Genomic DNA, 20,012 nt, shown 5'->3' with positions numbered 1-20,012 from the left:
GAAGCTCATCTGCCCAGCTACGACCGGCGGAGTGCAACTTCTTCTTCAGGCCCTCCAAAATTGTCTGGTTGGCATTCTCGACTTATCCATTTCCCTGAGGGTAAGCCACCGACGATCGGATGGAGGTTTTCCCGATCGTTGCCAGAAAGTTTTGAAAGTACTGGCTCACGAACTGCCGGCCGTTGTCGCTGATGAGATGAATGGGCACGCTGAACCGGGAAGTGACGCTTCGCCACAAAAACCTGGCACACTACTGGGAAGTGATCGTGGCTAATGGCTCGGCCTCGATCCACTTGGAGAAATAGTCTATAGCGACAATGACGAACCTTCTCCGACCGAATAATTGAGGGAATGGTCCCAAAATATCCACCGCCAACGAGCAAAAGGAATTGCAGTCGTGACTGGCTGATAGAATGTGGCCGGTCGTCCTAGCATCCGAGCAAACAACTGACATGTCTCACACCCTCTTGCGAGCTTCTCACAATCAAGCTGAATAGATGACCAATAATACCAGATCACCATAATACGACGGGCGAGCGATCGGCCTCCTTGGTAACTCGAACAGATGCCCGAGTGCAATTCGTTCATAACCAAATCTGCCCTCAAACGACGTCAAACAACGCATGAACGGGCCTCTATATGACCTCCTATACAAGCGGCCTTCTTGAACCTAGAACCTTGGAGCTCTGAGCTTAACTTTCCGGGCACACTGAGGGTCTTCTGGTAACCGACCGTGCTGGAGATAATCCATAAAATCCGAAATCCAAGTTTCCTCCGCCGGTTGGATGGGTGCGACCGACAACCGGTGAATGCTACGCCTCGGGATCATTAAAATCCGAGCGATCTTGGACATGTGTTCCGGGGCGTCTTGTGCCAACTTAGACAAAATATCGGCATCAGCATAGTCTAGTCGTGGAACATGCCGAACGGTGTATCCCCGGAACAAAGTGAGCTTCTCCATAGCGAGGTCTCGGTAAGCTTGTAAGCGCTCTCCATTAACTTCATAATCACCCAAGACCTGCCCGACCACTAGTGCAGAATCGGTCTGAGCCCGGATGTATTCAGCCCCCAAGTCCCGAGCGCATTGTAGGCCATTAACAAAGGCCTCATACTCGGCTTCATTGTTGGTCGGATGGAACTGATACATCAATGCAAAATAAACCTTGAAACCCTCCGGGCTTGTAACCACGATCCCTCATCCTGCTCCTTTTTTGCTGCTAGACCCATCGGTCGCTAACGACCACCACTCCGCATAGGGATCCTCGACCTCCGGGGGTCATGTGTCCCGAGCGGTGCACTCAACCAAGAAATCCGTCAGGGCTTGACCTTTAATTGCTGGTCTTGGTCGATACTTGATCGCATATTGGGTCAACATCAACGCCCACTTGACTAGGCGACCGGATGAAGAAGCAGTACGGAGAACTGGTCCGATCGGCTGATCGGTCAACACATAGATAGCTCCACCTTGAAAGTAGGGAGCTAACTTCTTCGCGGCTATGTATAGAGCTTAGACGACCTTCTCTAGCTGGGAGTACCGGAGCTCGGCACCATGAAGCGCGTGGCTCACATAATAGACCGGTCGCTAGACTCCCTCCGAATCTGTTCGGCATAGAACCGCACTTACTGCTCGATCGGATACGGCGAGATAAACATCTAGCTCTTCTCCAAGCTCGGGTTTTGACAACACGATCGGGGACATCATATATTCCTTCAACTCGTCAAAAGCCGCTCGGCACTCATCGTCCCAGACGAACCCATTTACCTTGCGCAATACCTTGAAGAATGGTAAGCCGCGCTCGGCTAGTTTGGAGAGGAAACGGCTCAAGGCTGCCAACCGGCCGGTCAATTGTTGCACCTCCTGAACGGTCGTGGGCGGTTGCATAACCAGGATAGCCTTGACCTTGGCGGGGTTGGGCTCGATTCCTCTTTTAGTCATCATGTAGCCGAGGAACTTTCCCGTTTGAACCGCAAATGTGCACTGGTTAGGGTTCAATCGCAACTGGTAACGCCTCATGATCTGAAAACATTCCCGGAGATCCGGAGTGTGGTCGGCTCGGTCCCGACTCTTAACCAGCATATCATCGATGTAAGCTTCCATCGTTCGGCCTACAAGATCCGCAAAGAGCATGTTGACCATCCTCTGATAGGTTGCTTCTGCATTGCGGAGGCCAAACGACATCACTCGGTAGCAATACAATCCATCCGGGGTAACGAAGGCTATTTTGCTCTCATCTTCATGGTGCATCATTATCTGGTGATAGCCCTTGAATGCATCCATAAAGCTCATGAGCTCGGCCCCGACCGTCTCGTCGACCGTTTGATGAATACTCGGGAGCGGGTAGGGGTCGAGCGGGCATGCTTTATTGAGGTCAGTGAAATCGATGCACATCCTCCATGCTGGGGGCTTAGGAACAAGAACAATATTAGCCACCCACTCGGGATAGATGACCGGTCGGATGTGCTCGATTGCCGCCATCTTTTTGACCTCCTCTCTAACGAACTCTCGGCGATCGGAGGATAAGTGTCGAGTCTTCTACACGACCGGCTTTGCTGCGGGATCTACAGCAAGATTATGACAGATACGGTACGATCGATCCCGGGCATATCTTCAGGCCCCCACACAAAGATGTCGGTAAATTCCCGGAGGATCGCCAATACATTCAATCGTAGCTCGGGGGTAAGGGCCCGACCAATCTTGATCTTCCTGTCCGGTCGTTCCTTGGACATGGGAACTTCTTCGATCTTCAGAAGGCTCGGGTTGCTCCTTCCGGTCAGTGGTGGCTTCCTTGACAATAGTATTCACACGGGACGAGGTGCCAGTATCACGCTTATTGACGGCCCGGGTATAACATTTCCTCGCGGTCTGGACATCACCATGTACAACACCAACCCCGTTCGGGGTGGGGAACTTCATGCACAAATGCGGCATGGAAATGATTCCGCGACATTCATAATGGCCGGTCGGCCCAGGATAACATTGTGGACACAATGGAGATTGACCACAACGAATTCCATCTCAGTCTTCACAGATTTGGGCGGGGTGCCGATCTCGACCGGGAGCATAATTTTTCCTTCGGGGCGAATGAGGGCCCCGATAAATCCCGACAAGGGTCCGCCGACCAGAACCAGCTCGCGCTTGTCCAACTTCACCTTCTCAAATACGTCCAAATAAAAGACGTTAACACTGCTCCCGGTGTCCACCATGAATCTCTGGACATCAGTCCCCATAATATCAATTGTGACCACGAGGGCTTCAATCCCGTGGTCACCACTCTCCGGTTGATCCTCCAAAGAGAAAGTGATAGGCTCCATCTTTTGTCTTTTCCCGGTTTCACGGGAGTCTACGATCACGACCGGGCAGCTCTCCCGAGGTCGGGATGCGTCTTCCAAACCGCCGAAGATCACATGAATGGTCGGTTTGGCCGCCGGTCGGCTACTGGATGGAGGCTCGGGGTCTCTGCGATCTTGACTCGACCAATCCGAACGATCAGAACGATCTGAGCGATTGTGGGAGCGCCTATGGTCTCTTCGATCACCATATTTCTTGCTCTCTACTCTTTTGCCCACACATTTGTCCAGCTTTCCCAAGTTAAGCAAATCTTCCAGCAGCTGTTTCAAATGTGTACACTCCTCCGTATCGTGCCCGACGCAACGATGATAAGCGCAATGCTTCGATTTGTCTCTGCCTTCTGGTTCGGGAGGAGGTAACTTGATGAGGTTGCAAGATTGGGCGTACTGCATTGCTTTTGCCGCTGATCGGTTTAGCGTCGTGAACTCTCCTGGCCAGGTACGAGATCGGGGATGGTCGTCAGCTAATCGATGTTCCGCCCGACCGGAGGGTTTCCGGGATGAAGTCCCAACCTCCTGGGATCTCTTGACGGTGTTCGCCTCACCGGTATTGGCGTAATCCGTCACTCTACGGAGAGCTTCCTCATAAGTGGTCGGCGGGTGGAGGATGAAATCCTGATACAAATAACTGGCCCGGAGGGAAATGTGGAGCATGTGGATGGCGGTGAGATCGTCCATCGGTTCGACCTCCCCGACCGCTGCTTTCTATTTGACCAAGAACTCAGACAAGCTTTCCCCCTCTAGTTGCTTGGCTTTCTCCAAGTACATATAGGGCTTTCTTATGACCTTAGAGGTCACAAACTTCCGGTTGAATTTCCTCGCCAAAGTTTCAAAATCTGCGATGGAACTGGGATGAAACGTTCTAAAACATTCCGTCGCCCGACCAGTGAGCGTGGAATAAAAAGCCCTACACATTACGACGTCAGACACGCCCATCATCATCATGTTGCCGTAGTAGGTGTTGACGTGAACCTCAGGGTCTGTACGCCCATCATACTCTTTGTTGCCCGGGACTTGCAGGTCGAGCGGGTAAGGCTGAGCTATTATTTCCGCCGTGAAGGGTGTCCTCAATAAAAAGGGTGATTGATCGACCGAAGGACTCACAGCGTGCTCGTTTCGGAACCGGGTGAATTCCGCTCGGAGGTCGTCGAGCATTCCTCGGGTCTCATCATGCCCGACCGTCTGGGCTGGTTCCTGGGCACGTCGTCGGCGATGTGCCTTAGACCCACCATGCCCGGACGATCCCTCCTGGCTGGCGGCTCTCATCGGTGAATCTACCGAGCGCCTGCTCGGGTCCTGCGGTCCCAATCGTTGCCGCATGGCTGGGCGGAGCCGCTGGAATGCTATTGCCCAGTTGGCTTCTACTTCGAGATCCTCCGGCTGGGCTTGCATTTCCGGTTGTACCTGCTGAGCCTGCCGTGGTACCTCCATGGCCTCGGCACCCTGCGACCCCAACCTCGAACGAGCCGAGCGCCTAGCCCGGGGGGCGCGCTGAAGCTCTGGCTCGGTCTGTATGGTCGGGTATATCGGAGGAGCGGAGGCTGGAGTCGTGTGCACAGGCATGTATTGGGGGTAGCCGGTCGGCGGTGCGTAATACATCGGTGTACCGGGCCAATACCCATACTGTGGAGGTGGAACCGGGTACAGATATTGCCCGGGAAAAGGAAACTGCTGGCCGGGAGGTGGATACCCCAGTTGGATGTAGTTGACCGGGTTCTGGGTAGCCGGGTGAGGCGGTGATAGATTAAGGTTCAGATCGATTGTCTAATCCGGGTACTGAGTGTGTTGATGATCGGAAGAACTGGCTGCATCGGCTTGCTCCTCCTAGTCCATTTGTTACATATATGGATACATGGTGATACATGGATCCGATGCTCGTCAAACGTTTGCTTTCGTGCACTGGTCCCCACGGATGGTGCCAAAATGATAGTATAAATTCCACGTAAAGCGGTCAAGATACTAAAGAAGACCAAATCAAAGCAAATAAATACTTTTATTGATCGAAAGAAGGACCTAATACAATCTAAAATGGCTATTCCGAGGGCCAACTGACTGCGGTCGGGCAGCTCTGTAAATAGCGTATCGATCGTCTCAAAAGTCCCTCACATTGTAGCCGCCGCGGGTATTTATAGCCGCTAAGCTGGAGATACAATTCCGGCCAGCCGGCATGTAACCCACGTGTCTTCTCCCAGCGAGCCCTGCCTGGCAACGTGTGACGTTGCCACGTGCTTCTTCTCGGATCTCTCGTTCAAGGGCCATCAATCGGGTGTCGAAAGCATCGGTCGGGAGATATGCCAGTCGGGTCTGACCGGCTTTCTTCAGGAATATCCGACCTGCAAACCTGCACAAATAACAAGAAAAGACGTGGCATGCCGGTCGGGATATATCCTACCAACAACAATCTTAAAACCATATTTACGTTTCCTGGTGGTTGTTTATCTCTAATTTCCTAGAAGAAATGGAGAACCCCGTTTTGCCAGTTCATGGGGAGGAGAATGTTGTTGAGAACAACAATGGTGGGAATGGCAACAATGTTGCAAATTCCCAAGCCCCACCAGTGAACGTTGGTTCATAAGATGGTGGGAGCACCGAGGGATGTATTCCCATGACTCGGGTACCTTTGGTACCAAGTGGTTCGGCTGAAAGACCGGAAAAGTTCACTGGTAGTGGCAACAGAAGATGTTGTTTTACCTGGAAACTCTCGACTTGGCAAGGTTCTAGACCGAGAAAGTTCCCGAATTAAGGGAACAGGATGCCCAATCCGTTCAGCTTTAACCTTTTGACAATTTAAACATCGTTGTACGAACTCGGCTATCTCCTTACAGTTTGTCTCCACCGGGGTTTACTGAGTAGGGTGTACAATGCCCCTCTTCCATGATTTGCTTCTTAATCTCTCCGCATTTCATAGGTATGCACCAACGTCCCTCATGCCTAATACTCCCATCCGGATACATTTCAAAAGGTCTGCATTTCCCATCGACCATCTTGGCCTTAATTCTTTCTAAGTTGACATCTCCATGTTGATTCTCCTTTATTTCCTCAAAGATGCTCGGTGTGACCCTCAAAGTACACAATGCCATCTCTTGCTTAACTTCGCCACAATTTCTTATTTCCAAATTTAACCGATGAAACTCCCTAAATAACTCGTCCGGCACCACCCAGATACCTCCCAAGGAGTGAAAAGACTTCCTACTCAAGGCATCGGCTAATACATTTGCTTTTCCGTCATGATACTGGATCTCTAAATCGTAGTCCTTAATCAGCTCTAGCCATCGTCGCTGTCTCATGTTCAGATCTTTCTAGGTGAAGATATACTTTAAGCTTTTATGATCAGTGTAGATCTTGCATCTCACCCCATATCAATGTTGCAAAAAACGTTAGGCGCCCCCTAGGCGCCAAGGGGGCACCTAGGCGCCGATTTTTTATTTTTTATTTTATTTTTATTTTATTTTTTTAATTAAAAAAATTTTAAAATTAAAAATTTAGTACTAAAACATAAGGTTTCCATAGTTATTTCTTAGACACTATTTACAAAAGTGGTTGTAAAATTGTTCAAAAGATTGTTTAAACCATCTAAACACATAAAAAAACTAAACTTAAGATCTAAAGAAGCATTTTTTTGAGAAATTAGTGGACCAAACTGCCTTTGGCTGAATGCAGTGTATAGATCTCGAAAAAATACGCGATTTGAAAAAAAAAATTGTCCAAATCGGGCAACCGAGTCAAAAAAAAAAAAAAAAATCGCCGAACTGGCCGATTAGGCGGTCTAGGCGGCCGCCTAGACCGCCTAGCCGGCCGGCCGCGGAGGAGGCCGCCGAGGCCATTCCTCGCGGCGGCCTCCTAGCGCCAAGCGCCTAGGCGCCGATTATCGGTGCCTAGGCACGATTTTTGCAACATTGCCCCATATAAATAGTGACTCCATATTTTTAGGGCGAAAACTGCTGTAGCTAGTTCCAAGTCATGCGTAGGGTAGTTAACCTCATGTGTCTTTAACTTCCGTGACGTATATGCTATCACCTTCCCATTTTGCATCAAGACGCAACCCAGTCCTTTATGTGTGGCGTCGCTGAACACCTCAAATCCTTCTTCTCCTGATGGTAATGTCAAAACTGTTGCCGAGGTTAATCTCCGCTTAAGTTCCTGAAATGCCGTCTCACACTCCTCGATCCACTGATATTTGGCTGCTTTCTTAGTGAGACTAGGGAGAGGTTTAGCTAAAATTGAAAAGTTGTGCACGAATCTTCTATACTAACCTGCTAGTAGTCCCAAGAAACTACGCACTTCCGTGACAGACTTGGGTACCGGCCACTCCGTTACTGCCTTAATCTTGGATGGATCTACTGTTACTCCAGCTTTGGTGACAATATGTCCCAAGAAGGCTACACTGTCCCTCCAAAATTCACACTTAGACAACTTAGCGTACAATTGCTGGTCCCGCAATATCTGTAGTACTATCCTCAAATGCCTCTCATGATCGTCCACCCCTTTTGAGTAAATCAAGATGTCATTGATGAAGACTACCACAAACTCGTCCAAGTACGGTCGGAATACCCTATTCATCAAGTCCATGAAGATTGCTGGCGCATTGGTCAATCCAAACGGCATTACAGTGAACTCATAGTGCCCGTATCTCGTACGAAAAGCCGTCTTCAGTATGTCCTTGTCCGCCACTCTCAACTGATGGTATCTAGATCGTAAGTCTATCTTGGAGAAAACTCCCGCTCCCTTCAATTGGTCAAACAGATCATCAATCCGCGGTAACGGATATCTATTCTTTACAATGACCTGGTTTAATTCTCGGTGGTCTATATATAATCGCATACTTCCATCTTTCTTTTTCACAAATAGAACAGGAGCTCCTCAAGGTGACACACTGGGTCTGATGTAACCCTTCTCTAGTAGTTCCTATAGTTGTCCCATGAGCCCTGCCATTTCTGCGGGTGCCATACGGTAAGGTACCTTGGATATGGGTGCGGTGCCTGGTTGTAGATCAACTGAGAACTCCACTTCTCTTGCTGGAGGTAATCCTGATATTTCATCAGGAAAAACATCTGGGAACTCCCTCACCACAACAATCTTTTCTAGGCCCTCATCTTTTGCATCTAAGTCCTGGAGGGTACATAAATAAACCTCGTGCCCTTTACTCACGTACTTTCTCATTGTTGGTCCCAAAAGAGGTAAGGTGAAAGTCTAGAGGGGGGGGGGGGTGAATAGATTTTCAAACTTTTTCGCACAGCACAACAATTGATAAGCTAGAGATAAACCAAAACTCTTAACTAGATTGTTAGAGTATGGTGCACAGCGGAAATAAATAAAGATAAAGGGTGTGTGAGATTGTGTGAGTATATATCTCGTGTAGAGCAAGTAAAGAGCAGTAAGTAAAGAAAGCAGTAAAGAACACAAGACAATTATAGTGGTTCGGAGGTGGTGTAATCCACCTACTCCACTTGCTCTTCTCTCCAAGAGCAATTCACTATATCCACCACTTCTTGGTTCCAATATACAATGAATTCCGTGATCTAGTGCTTTGATCACCAAGCCCGCACTAATCACGCCCAGTGACACCACACTGCTGCTTCAGGTTTCACGTCGCCGCGCTACTATCCCAGGATTTCACGACTCCGCGTTACTTTCCCCCCGTCTTCCACACTCCGGTAGAAACGTATCCCGTGATCTAGTGCTTTGATCACAAAGCCCGCACTAATCACGCCCGGTGCCTCCGACACTGCTGCTTCGGATCTCACAGCTCCGTGTGACAATCTAGGATTTCACAGCTCCGTGCTACTTTCTTCCTTTCTCTTGTTTTGCTCCAAAACAAGTGTTGTCTTGCTTCCAACTTCTAAGACTCTGTAGTTGATCTTCAATGATGCGCAGGTCTCTTTGATGAAGATGAAACACTCTGGAATGATTTCTCTTGAACACTCTGAGTTTTTTCTCTCTTTGAGTGTATCAAGTAAAGCACTTGATTTTTATGCCCTGTTTTTGCTCGGTTTAAGAACTCTTAGAATATTTCTCTTTGAAGCTCTCCGAGTTCTTTTTCTTTTCTCATACTTGAAGATTTCTTTTGGTATGCTCTGTACCAAATGAGATTTTTGCTCTTAGCTCTTTGCTCGTATATTCTGCTCTTTTCTATTCAGTTCGTCTTTGCTCTGTGCTCTCTTCAAGTCTTCATATCTTCATCATTTTATAGCTGGTAATGAGAATCTGTCCGTTGGAAAGAAACGATCTCATTTTTGAATTCTTGTATCTTTTGTCAAGATCTTATCTTATTTCTGGCAAAGTGTCAGAAAAGATAAGGTAGCCGTTGATAGAGCTTCATCTCCATGTAAATGAGTACCCAAACTTCATATGATATTCCTCTGGTTTTCTCACGTTTCTTGGAAATATCTGGGTCTCAGTTTTGTGTAGAATGGCTTCTCTGATCAGCTCTGAAGTGGTCCTTGTATCTTTGGGATTTAAAAATATTCTTCAATTTAATCCCATACTAGTTAGACTAGTATTTTTCTTTGTGAGAATATTTTCACTGTAAGTTTTTCTTCATCTTCTTCATTCTCACGTCTGGGTGTTCTCAGACTTCAAACTGGTTTTGAACTTCCTCCCAATTTGAATTTCTCCTTTGTAATTGACACCCAATTTCAATTGACTTGTAATTGGCACCCAATTTGAATTTCTCCATTGTAATTGGCTCCCAATTGACTTTGACTTGCAATTGGCTCCCAAACTTCTCCTGGTGCTTCAATTACTTCTAATTTTGAATTATGTTGACCTTGACTTCGAAATTGGCTCCCAAACTTCTCCTGGTATTGAACTTCATCTCAATTCAATTGCTTCTCAATGTCTTCTTTTAATTGGTTCCCAATTTGAAATTGCATCCCATACTACAACTTGAATTGGCTCCCAATTTCAATTTCAATTGCTTCTCAATGTCTTCTTTTAATTGGTCCCCAATTTTAAATTGCATCCCATACTACAACTTGAATTGGCTCCCAATTTCAATTTTACATTGGCTCCCAACTTGAATTGACTCCATGTGAAGCTTGCTCCCAATTTCAATCAATTTCAATTTCTCTAAAACTAGCTCCCATTTTCAATAATTTCAATTTCTCTGAAACTAGCTCCCATTTTCAATTCCTATGAAATCGACTCCCAATTCCCTTTGAATTGCTCTCAATGTCTTCTTTTAATTGGTCCCCAATTTGAAATTACATCCCATACTACAACTTGAATTGCTCTCAATGTCTTCTTTTAATTGGTCCCCAATTTGAAATTGCATCCCATACTACAACTTGAATTGACTCCATGTGAAGCTTGCTCTTGATGGGGTGAGAACCCCAGCCCAAGAAAGGTTGGCCCAAGAAGGGAATCCAAGACAAGGAACGTGGGCTGGCAGTGGAAGAAGCCCAGTGAAAGCTTGGGCCGAGTCCAGGAGTCGGCCCAGGCCCAAGTCCAAAAGAGACGGCTCAGAGCCATTAAGCGAGCATTGAGAGGCCTCATTTAAAAAGACCCAGCCCCGGAGCCGTTGGAGGCATTCAAGGCAAGACTCGGTCAGACTGTTACGGATTCAAGGAGCCGTTAGCCGATCCGGTAATGGCACACAACGGCTCGGTGGTTGTAATTAGCCTTGAAGTTAGCCATTAATGGCCTTCAAGTCGGCAGGAGGGGAGCCTGCTATATAAAGGCTCCTACACCCTTGTAATAGAGACAAGTTGATCCCAGGAGAAAAGAGAGACACACTTGAAGCCATTAGAAATACCTCCCTTTCTTTTACAACCCTGTGTGAAAGGTGAATCCACCAACTAAGGTTGTGTTGGACCTCCCTGGGCCCGAAAACCCAAAAACCAACACTGGCGCCGTCTGTGGGGATCGATACAAAGAGCTACGTGACTCTCTGAGCAGGGCGAGTCCCGAAGTCGAACGGAAAAGCGTCATAAACATGTCGGGAGGACGAGACCAAGCAAACAACCGGAACAACGGGATAGAGGCAGATTTAAGAAACCAGTTGAACCAACGAAATGCTCAAAGTCAAGGAAATGAAACGGCACCGGTGAACCGGCAGCCGCCTATGATACCCCTCACCCCGGAACAACTCCACGCGATCGGACGAGCCTTCGCCGACGCGAGTCGAGGGGTGAGGGAACAGTCGGTTTCTCGACCGATGCCTCGCCATCAACAACTGTCCCAGAGGCCGGAAGACGGACAGGAAAATCAACGGGCAGAGAGCCAGCCAGTGCGATCAGTCCACTCAAGGCTGGGTCCGAATGCTGGGCGGCAGCCTGCACGAGAACGACTAGGAGAAAGGGAGCCCAGCCGCGCACCAGCAGGACCCCGAAACCGGGAGACCGGTCGGGAAAGAGCTCGCACCCGGAGAACCAAAACTCGAACGCGACGGACCGAGCGCATAACGCGCCATGATAACCAACCGGCCGAATCAGAAGTCGGCGAAAGCATAGAGTCCACCGGAAACCACACTCACAATGAAGGCGACGAGGCCCAGTTGGCCCGAGAGGTACGAGACCTGAGAGAACAAATGGGGGGAAAGACCAAATCCCCTAGGTAGACGTTGCTCACAGCTTTGCCATTCTCTTCCGAGATTATGTCCTACAAAGTACCCGGCGACTTTAAATTTCTGGAACAAGCCACCTTCGATGGATCCGGAGATCCGCGCGAACATTTGCTTAGCTATCAAGCCAAAATGCAGGTCTTGGGAGTGCGAGACCCGGTGATGTGCCGCGCCTTCTTGCCCACGCTGAAAGGCTCGGCACAAAGGTGGTTAGCGGCACTGCCTCCCAAGTCAATTTACAGTTTCGAGGAGTTAGCTGACCGCTTCATGAGCCACTACGCGGCCAACATTAAGCCCCAGAAGGATCTGACTCACCTGGGAGACATTCTCCAAGAAGAAGGCGAATCTCTGAAAACCTATCTAGCTCGCTGGCAGAAAGAAATCCAATCCATTGAGGAAGTCGAGGACCAGACTGCACTCACCTTCTTCATCGAGTCCTTACGGTCCGGTCAGCTATACCGAGATCTACGGGACAACCGCCCGGCCACCTACGCGGAAGCCATACACATGACCAACAAGAGGGCCAACACGAAACAAGCTATGAAACACAAACGACAACACGAGGTCGGAGGATCCGCCGGTGGGAAGAGAACGCGAACCGATACAAAGGAAAGGCGCTCGGAAGTGACCCGGCGACCCGATGCCAGACGGCCATACGACAGGCCCGTCGTACACCCTATCGGCCGGTTCCCGAACGGCCAGTGAACGAGGTACAAGCAGTCGCTCCACCTCCGCCCCCGCCGACTAACGACCACGCGGTAAGCGATGAGGCGGTTAAGACCTCTAAATACTGTCGTTACCAGAAATCTTACACTCACAGCACGGAAGAGTGCTTCTATTTGAAGAAGATCATGGAAGGTATCATCCAGCAAGGGACCCCGCCTCCTAATCAGTGGAGGCGGAGGTCGGCCACTCAGGGGGACGAGGATCCCACCACCGCCGCGGAGAGCAGTCGGGGCAAGCAGCCGGCTTCTGAGGAAGACGAGGCTCAGTGGCGTCAGAAGCCGGTTATCAATATAATACTTGGTGGACCGGAAGGTGGGGACTCGGCAGCTATATGTCGGGACGGTATATGGGCGCGAGGAGAACTCTAAGAAGGCATGTCGAGAGCCCATCACTTTCACTGATAGAGATTTGCCCACGGGAAAGGCGCCGCATCGAGATGCGCTGGTCATTGCGATGGATATCAGTGGGTAGTCGTTCGCCGGATCCTGGTTGACACGGGGAGCAGCGTCAACGTGCTATACCTCGAGACCTTCGATAAAATGGGGCTAACCCGATAATAGCTAAACCCTGTTAAAACACCACTTGCCGGTTTTACGGGGGACTCGGTGGAGGCAGAGGGATCCATCACCTTGCCTGTTGAGATTGGCAGTCATCCCGACGCGCAGAGGCTCAGTATGAAATTCATCGTGGTAAACCTGGCCTGCTCCCACAACGCTATACTCGGTCGACCGGGCCTGGAGGACCTAGGAGCTTTGATTTCCATCGAGCATCTCTACCTGAAATTCCGTACACCGAGTAGGATAGGCACGGTGCGTTGCGACAGGAGAGTCGCCCGCGACTGCTACCTGCAGGCCTGCCGAGGGATGGGCAAGCGCGAGATGTAGGTCCATGAGATTACGGAAAGGCCTCCAAAGAAGGCGACGATACCTCGCCCAGAGCCGGCCGTAGAATTGGAGGAGGTTGAGGTTGTCCCTGATCAACCGGACAGGCGAGTCCGAATTGGGGTCGGCCTCCCCGAGGAAGTGCGAAAGGAAGTCATTAAGGTGCTTCGAGAGCATCGGCTGGTTTTCGCCTGGGGTCCGGAGGACATGCCTGGTGTCGACCGATCCATCATCGCTCATAGACTCGCCGTGGATCCTAGCCATCGGCCAGTCGTGCAGAAGAAACGGTATCTCGCCAATGATCGAAGGGAGTTTGTGAAAAAGGAGGTGAGCACGCTGTTGGCAGCGGGCCACATTCGTGAGGTCAAATACCCGGAATGGTTAGCAAACGTAGTCCTCGTACCAAAGCCCCCGGCTTGGCGGATGTGCGTTGACTACACCTACCTCAACAAGGCCTGCCCGAAAGACTCGTTTCCCTTGCCTGGGATCGATCAGCTAGTCGACGAAACCGCCCGGTCGGCCCTGTTAAGCTTCATGGACGCCTTCAGAGGGTACCATCAAATTTTCATGCATCTTGCCGACGAGGAGAAAACCGCATTACTGACACCGGATGGAGTGTATTGTTATCGAGTCATGCCATTCGGACTCAAGAATGCCGGAGCTACTTATACCCGGATGGTGGCCCGGCTGTTCCAAGATCTGTTGGGAAAATCCATGGCCGCATACGTGGACGACATGATCGTCAAAAGCCGGGAAGAGAGCAAGCACGCGGGGGATCAGGCCGACTGCTTTCAAGTAATGATAAGATATAACCTCCGGCTGAACCCTAAGAACTGTGCCTTCGCGGTGCAAGGCGGAAAATTCTTGGGATATATGGTTACCAAGCGAGGCATCGAGCCCAACCCGGAGAAGGTCCAAGCCATCATCGATATGCAGCCTCCCAGCTCCGTCAAAGACCTGCAACGGTTGACTGGTCGACTGGCTGCCCTCAGTCGCTTCCTGAGCAAGGCGGCGGATAAAACTCTACCTTTCATCGAAGCCATGAAGAAGAAGGAAGGTTTCGCCTGGACAGCCGAGTGCCAGCAGTCGTTCGAGGAATTAAAGCGATACCTTTCTACACCTCCCGTATTGTCCAACCCACAGGTGGGTGAGCCTCTGTTTTTATACCTGGCCGCTTCCCCGAAGGCCGTGAGCTCGGTGCTGGTCCGAGAAGAGGAACGAGCCCAGCACCCGGTATATTATGTGAGCCGCTCCTTGAAAGCCGCCGGAACACGGTACTCGGCCTTAAAAAAGATAGTTTATGATGGTAATCACCGTGCGCAAGTTGGCGCCCTATTTCCAAGCCCACACTGTCCGAGTATTGACTGATCAACCGTTGGGGAGCGTCTTGCGGAACCCCTCGTCGCCCGGTCGTTTGGTGAAGTGGGCCATGGAATTAACCCAGTACGGGATTGAGGATCAGCCACGGCCTTCCATAAAAGGCCAAACCTTGGCCGACTTCTTGGTCGAGTGCACAGCGGGCGAAGAAGAAAAGGTACGCACCTCGAAAGATAACTTCGGCGAATGGTGGGAGATGCACGCGGATGGAGCCGCCAGTCGACAACATTGTGGGGGCGGAGTCATGCTAATCATACCAGAAGGGTTCCGACTATATTACGCGCTGAGCTATTCGTTCCCAACGACCAACAACGAGGCCGAATATGAGGCGGTGTTGAACGGTCTTCACTCGTCAAGGCACTGGGAGTAGAACGATTGCGGATCAAAACTGACTCTAGATTGATAGTAGGGCAGATCTCAGGCACGTGTGAGGCTAAGAACGCCCAGATGACCCTATACAAGGAGAAGGCGGTGGAGATGTTAAAGGAGTTCACGGCCTACTGTAACACCCCAGATTTTCAAGACATTTAAAACTTATAATAAAGGTAGAATCTTATTAAATCCCAAGATATAAATACAAGCGTTCGGGGTGATATGCCACACCTGGGCTAGAGAACCCAAGTGCACAGGCTAACTAACTAATATCCTCAAAGCGTAAATACGTAAACGTGGCACGCAGGTCAAAAGGGAAACTATCTACTTCTAAGTTCTAGCGCACTCCAGTGACTTAATCTTCTGTGCCTGAAAGCCAAATATATCTGTTCAGCGAGAGATGCTGGTAACCCACTCCAACGCGTTGAAATACAATACATATAGAGATATATATAGATATACGAAAACCATTTTGAGCATGAAGATATATCCTACGAACTCTAGCTTCAAAACCGGGAATGACTCGACAGATAAGGCTAGACACAAGCAACAGTTATAACGAGCATCTGCAGTTCACAACAGATAAGGCAGATAAGGCAAAGCATAAACAATGATCATAACCCAACATGAACAATCCCCTCGGATGATTTCGTTTGATCTTCTCTTCCATGGCTTCCAGGGGAATTCTCGTGATGATTTCCGTGCACGTTCCCCTCGGATGTCCAGAAGTCTGGACCCAGTCGGTTTAGTGGGTCAAACCCCTTGATCTTGACTCCTAATCCTTGCCGAGGGTTCTTAAGGGTAAGGGGGTTTCGGGTTAGTCTTTCTTGTCCTATTGGGTTTCATCCCTTCCTTGGTGGATGAAATTCTTAGCAAGGCTTTTTGTCCTCCTTGAGGTTCGGCCTGTTGCACCTATTTGACGATGTTTTCTGTAGCGAGGGCCCCAGACACATTGAACGTATTTGTTTGCCCGCTCTTGTCAACGCATGGCGTTCTTCGGTGGCGTACGTACAGGCTATGGTTTCTCGTGAAGCCTTCACTGTTTTCGTGTAAGGGTGGGGTCATACGTATTCGTAACCTCCACCTACTTCGCCGATTCCTATCTAACAACTTATTTTAATATTGAATCAATGAATGTCGGTTCTTCACGCCCCTGGGCAGGGTAAGGGCCTTATTCTGCTCTACGGTTTTTAACAGGGTTTCCAAACGGAGTGGGGATATGAACTTAGAGTAAGGGCAATAACAATTTAGGGTTTCCGAGGGTTTGGGTTAAGCGCAACAAAGGGTGAGCAAGGTCATGACGGTTGCGAATTTGCTCTTAAGGTAATTAAGGATTCGGGTGGGAGTTTTCAACAAATAGGGGTACCAAGATGCTGGGGTTTCAGGGCGGATGATATTTTAAATTGGGGTGGTGGGGTCGCAAGGTGTCGCGATATATTTACCTTGCACCCAAGGATTCGACTAATGGTGTCGTTCCTTCGCTACTTTAATAGGTGTCCTAGTTCTCCTTCCTGTTTGTTGTTGCCGCAACCCGGGTTTGCCGAGATAAGGCAACTTGTCGGAAGGTGCATGTCATTTGTCTGACTCGGGAGTTATCGTGGTTACCCTGGGTTGGTGCGTATTGCAGTCCGTCCCTTTTAGCAATCCTGACTGTATTGCAGTGCGTATTGCAGTCCGTCCCTTTTAGTAGTCATCCAAATCTTCCTTTTCTTTGGTCAGGGTCCTTGTCAAGTCTTTTGACGGGAGTTAGGACGAGGCGATTTATCGGGTAAGTGTACGTTACCCAGTTGTGGAAGTAAACTTATCTATTCGCACCCTTACCTGGTGTAGTAAGCGTAGGGGGAGGTTCCTTTAAGTTAGAGAGGGATGAAGTGAGGGGAGGTTATGTGTAGGTTTCACAATCTCACTGCGCGTCCTAAGATTCCTGGATCCTATGTTCCTAAGTACCTAGAGTTCAAGCCTAGTGTCCTAAAATCCGGTCTTAAGAGTCTTATCCTAGGGTCAAACTTAAGCTCTGATACCAACTGTAACACCCCAGATTTTCAACACATTTAAAACTTATAATAAAGGTAGAATCTTATTAAATCCCAAGATATAAATACAAGCGTTCGGGGTGCTATGCCACACCTGGGCTAGAGAACCCAAGTGCACAGGCTAACTAACTAATATCCTCAAAGCGTAAATACGTAAACGTGGCACGCAGGCCAAAAGGGAAACTATCTACTTCTAAGTTCTAGCGCACTCCAGTGACTTAATCTTCTGTGCCTGAAAGCAAAATATATCTGTTCAGCGAGAGATGCTGGTAACCCACTCCAACGCGTTGAAATACAATACATATACGGATATATATAGATATACGAAAACCATTTTGAGCATGAAGATATATCCTACGAACTCTAGCTTCAAAACCGGGAATGACTCGACAGATAAGGCCAGACACAGGCAACAGTTATAACGAGCATCTGCAGTTCACAACAGATAAGGCAGATAAGGCAAAGCATGAAAAATGATCATAACCCAACATGAACAATCCCCAATATAAATCCCATTGTCACATCCCCCAAGACACTCGTAATCACAACTCGTCCATGTCACAACACATAACACACTTTGTTGGCGCCACAGGACCAATCGCATGCCCATACATGAGGGTCAGCGCATATAGCTCTGACACGGCCCCGCAGCACCCTGCCCCGTATCGCAACACGGAGGGGTCGATCGCAACCGACCGATGAACCGCAGCTCATCATAGTGTTTGATCGCAACCAAACAGTGGACCGCAGCCCAAGAGAATATCATCTTACCGCAGCCAGGAAAAAGGACGAACCGCAGCTCGTATAGAAACGTTTTATCGCAACCAAACGGTGGACCACAGCCCAAGAGTATCAATCTGACCGCAGCCAGCTTCTGAACCGCAGCTCAGGATAACCAATCCGATCGCAACCGAATTGGGGTAACACACACACATAACACATAGCAAGCACATGCAACCCATATTACACATTGGGAAGGGGGAGAAAGCGCATAACAAAACCTATGCGTGATCCATCACATACTAAGAATGGTCCTAAGGGGTTCATACTCCTTCCACCTAGGTCAACGGGATACCAATTCAACTAGCATGCAATATAATAGACTCATAAACCTACGAACGGTACCCGAAACATCAAACTAGACATAGGCACGATAAACGGAGTCCGTTGGGACACCACGGGGAACGGGGGAACATCAAACGGGGAAGCCGGGGTCCCAAGGTGGGATAATTTCCAGCGGGTAGCCGGTGGGTGGGGGGCCACCCGCCGGACTTTACTATTCCGAGCAGCGGGTCGCCGGCGGGCAACTGCCCGCCCGCCGGCTGCCCGCTGCCGGGAAGGTGTTCTCGGCCGTGGGTAGGTGGCGGGTCCCCTACCCCCCACTTACCCCCCACTGACTCTTATCACACAATACGCCCCGGGGACCGTTGTGGAACCCGAAACCATGCTTAGACACCCTACAACGCAATTAACGACAACACGTAGACAATTAACGGATCAAATACGAGGAACGAACGACACATAACCTATCATGCTTTTCTAGACATAATCAACACCCAAACATGCGATTTCCCCACCCCACAATCCAAGAATAACACATAACCATCAAGAACTCCATATAATCATCAAGAACTCCATAATTATCAAGAATCTCCCAATATCAAGATTATCAAGATCCCTCATGGGATCATCACATCAAACATCAATAATTATCATCATATCTCGCCAATCACAATAATATGGGGGAAACCCTAAGGGGGAATCATAGCTATGAAAATAGGTTTTGTTGAGACATGGGTTACCTCTTAGCCTTAATTAATTCCTTGGCTATGAAGGATCTTTCTTTAAGCTTTCTTGATTTCTTGATTTCTCCTAAGGGGATTCTTGGAACTCTTTGGGTGGTGAGAGATTATTGTGGTGGGGATTCTAGGTGCCTCCTAAGTTCCCTATTTATATATTTAAGACTCCTAGTTAGGGCCTGAATGGTATGGGTTTACTAATTCTATTCCTTATAGGGCTAGGGCTTGTTTTAGGGATAAGGGTCCATGGTCCATAGTGGACCATATTAATTAAAGAGGATCCTAATCATAATCTGAATAGTAAAAGGCCTACTTCCTTTATTCCTAACAGGCTTAAGATTCTTATTCGTGCAAGGGTCCATGGTTCAAGGTGGACCTTACTAATTAATTAAAGGTAAAACTAACATAATTAAATCATATTTAATTATTATTAATGGGATTAATTAAATAATTAATCCGGGATTGAAGGCCGTAACACGGGGTGTTACACCTACGAAATAGAATATATCTCTCGGACAGACAACGTGGAGGCCGACATACTGTCCAAGATCGCATTGGAAGGACTGTCGGATCACCTCATTAAGATTTGCCAGAAGGAAGAGCTGAGTTGGCCGAGTATCGAGGAGACACCGTCGGAAGTCCAGCAGGTGACTCACGCAGAGTGGGATCGGGGAAAGAACCCCGAGATTTTTTGGATCGAGGATATCTGACGGTTTAAGGAGACGGGCGAATTGCCTGAAGACCCAAGAGTCGCCGCCAGGGTTCGACGGAAAGCCCCTTCGTTCCAAATTCTTGAAGGCAGCTATACAAGCGATCATTCGGTGGTCCTCTTCTGAAATGTCTGCTTAGGCCCGAGGCCGAGAAGATAATGGATGAAGCCCATAGGGGCATCTGCGCCGCCCACCAAGGCACCCAC

The 20,012-nt window shown here is 49.0% G+C and overlaps 2 protein-coding genes across 2 annotated transcripts; one reads left to right on the top strand and one right to left on the bottom strand.

Annotated features, from left to right (window-relative positions):
* Window positions 1-2,910: 2,910 nt before the first annotated feature.
* Window positions 2,911-4,026, bottom strand: LOC109163918. The gene has a single exon (XM_019312642.1). The coding sequence runs from the start codon at window positions 4,024-4,026 to the stop codon at window positions 2,911-2,913; it is 1,116 nt and encodes a 371-aa protein (XP_019168187.1).
* Window positions 4,027-12,040: 8,014 nt separating this feature from the next.
* On the top strand, window positions 12,041-12,613 carry LOC109163917. Its single transcript, XM_019312641.1, has one exon. The coding sequence runs from the start codon at window positions 12,041-12,043 to the stop codon at window positions 12,611-12,613; it is 573 nt and encodes a 190-aa protein (XP_019168186.1).
* The last annotated feature ends 7,399 nt before the right edge of the window (window positions 12,614-20,012 follow it).

This window comes from Ipomoea nil, unplaced genomic scaffold (assembly GCF_001879475.1).
Source record: "Ipomoea nil cultivar Tokyo-kokei standard unplaced genomic scaffold, Asagao_1.1 scaffold3050, whole genome shotgun sequence".
In the NCBI taxonomy this organism is placed as follows: Eukaryota; Viridiplantae; Streptophyta; class Magnoliopsida; order Solanales; family Convolvulaceae; genus Ipomoea; species Ipomoea nil.
The sequence above is the reverse complement of the archived record's forward strand: the minus strand, read 5'-3'. Positions and strand labels throughout refer to the sequence as shown.

Bases quoted from the DNA above. Each gene is read 5' to 3' on its own strand.
- LOC109163917 (XM_019312641.1), top strand. From the start codon at position 12,041: ATGCAGGTCTTGGGAGTGCGAGACCCGGTGATGTGCCGCGCCTTCTTG.
- LOC109163918 (XM_019312642.1), bottom strand. From the start codon at position 4,026: ATGGACGATCTCACCGCCATCCACATGCTCCACATTTCCCTCCGGGCC.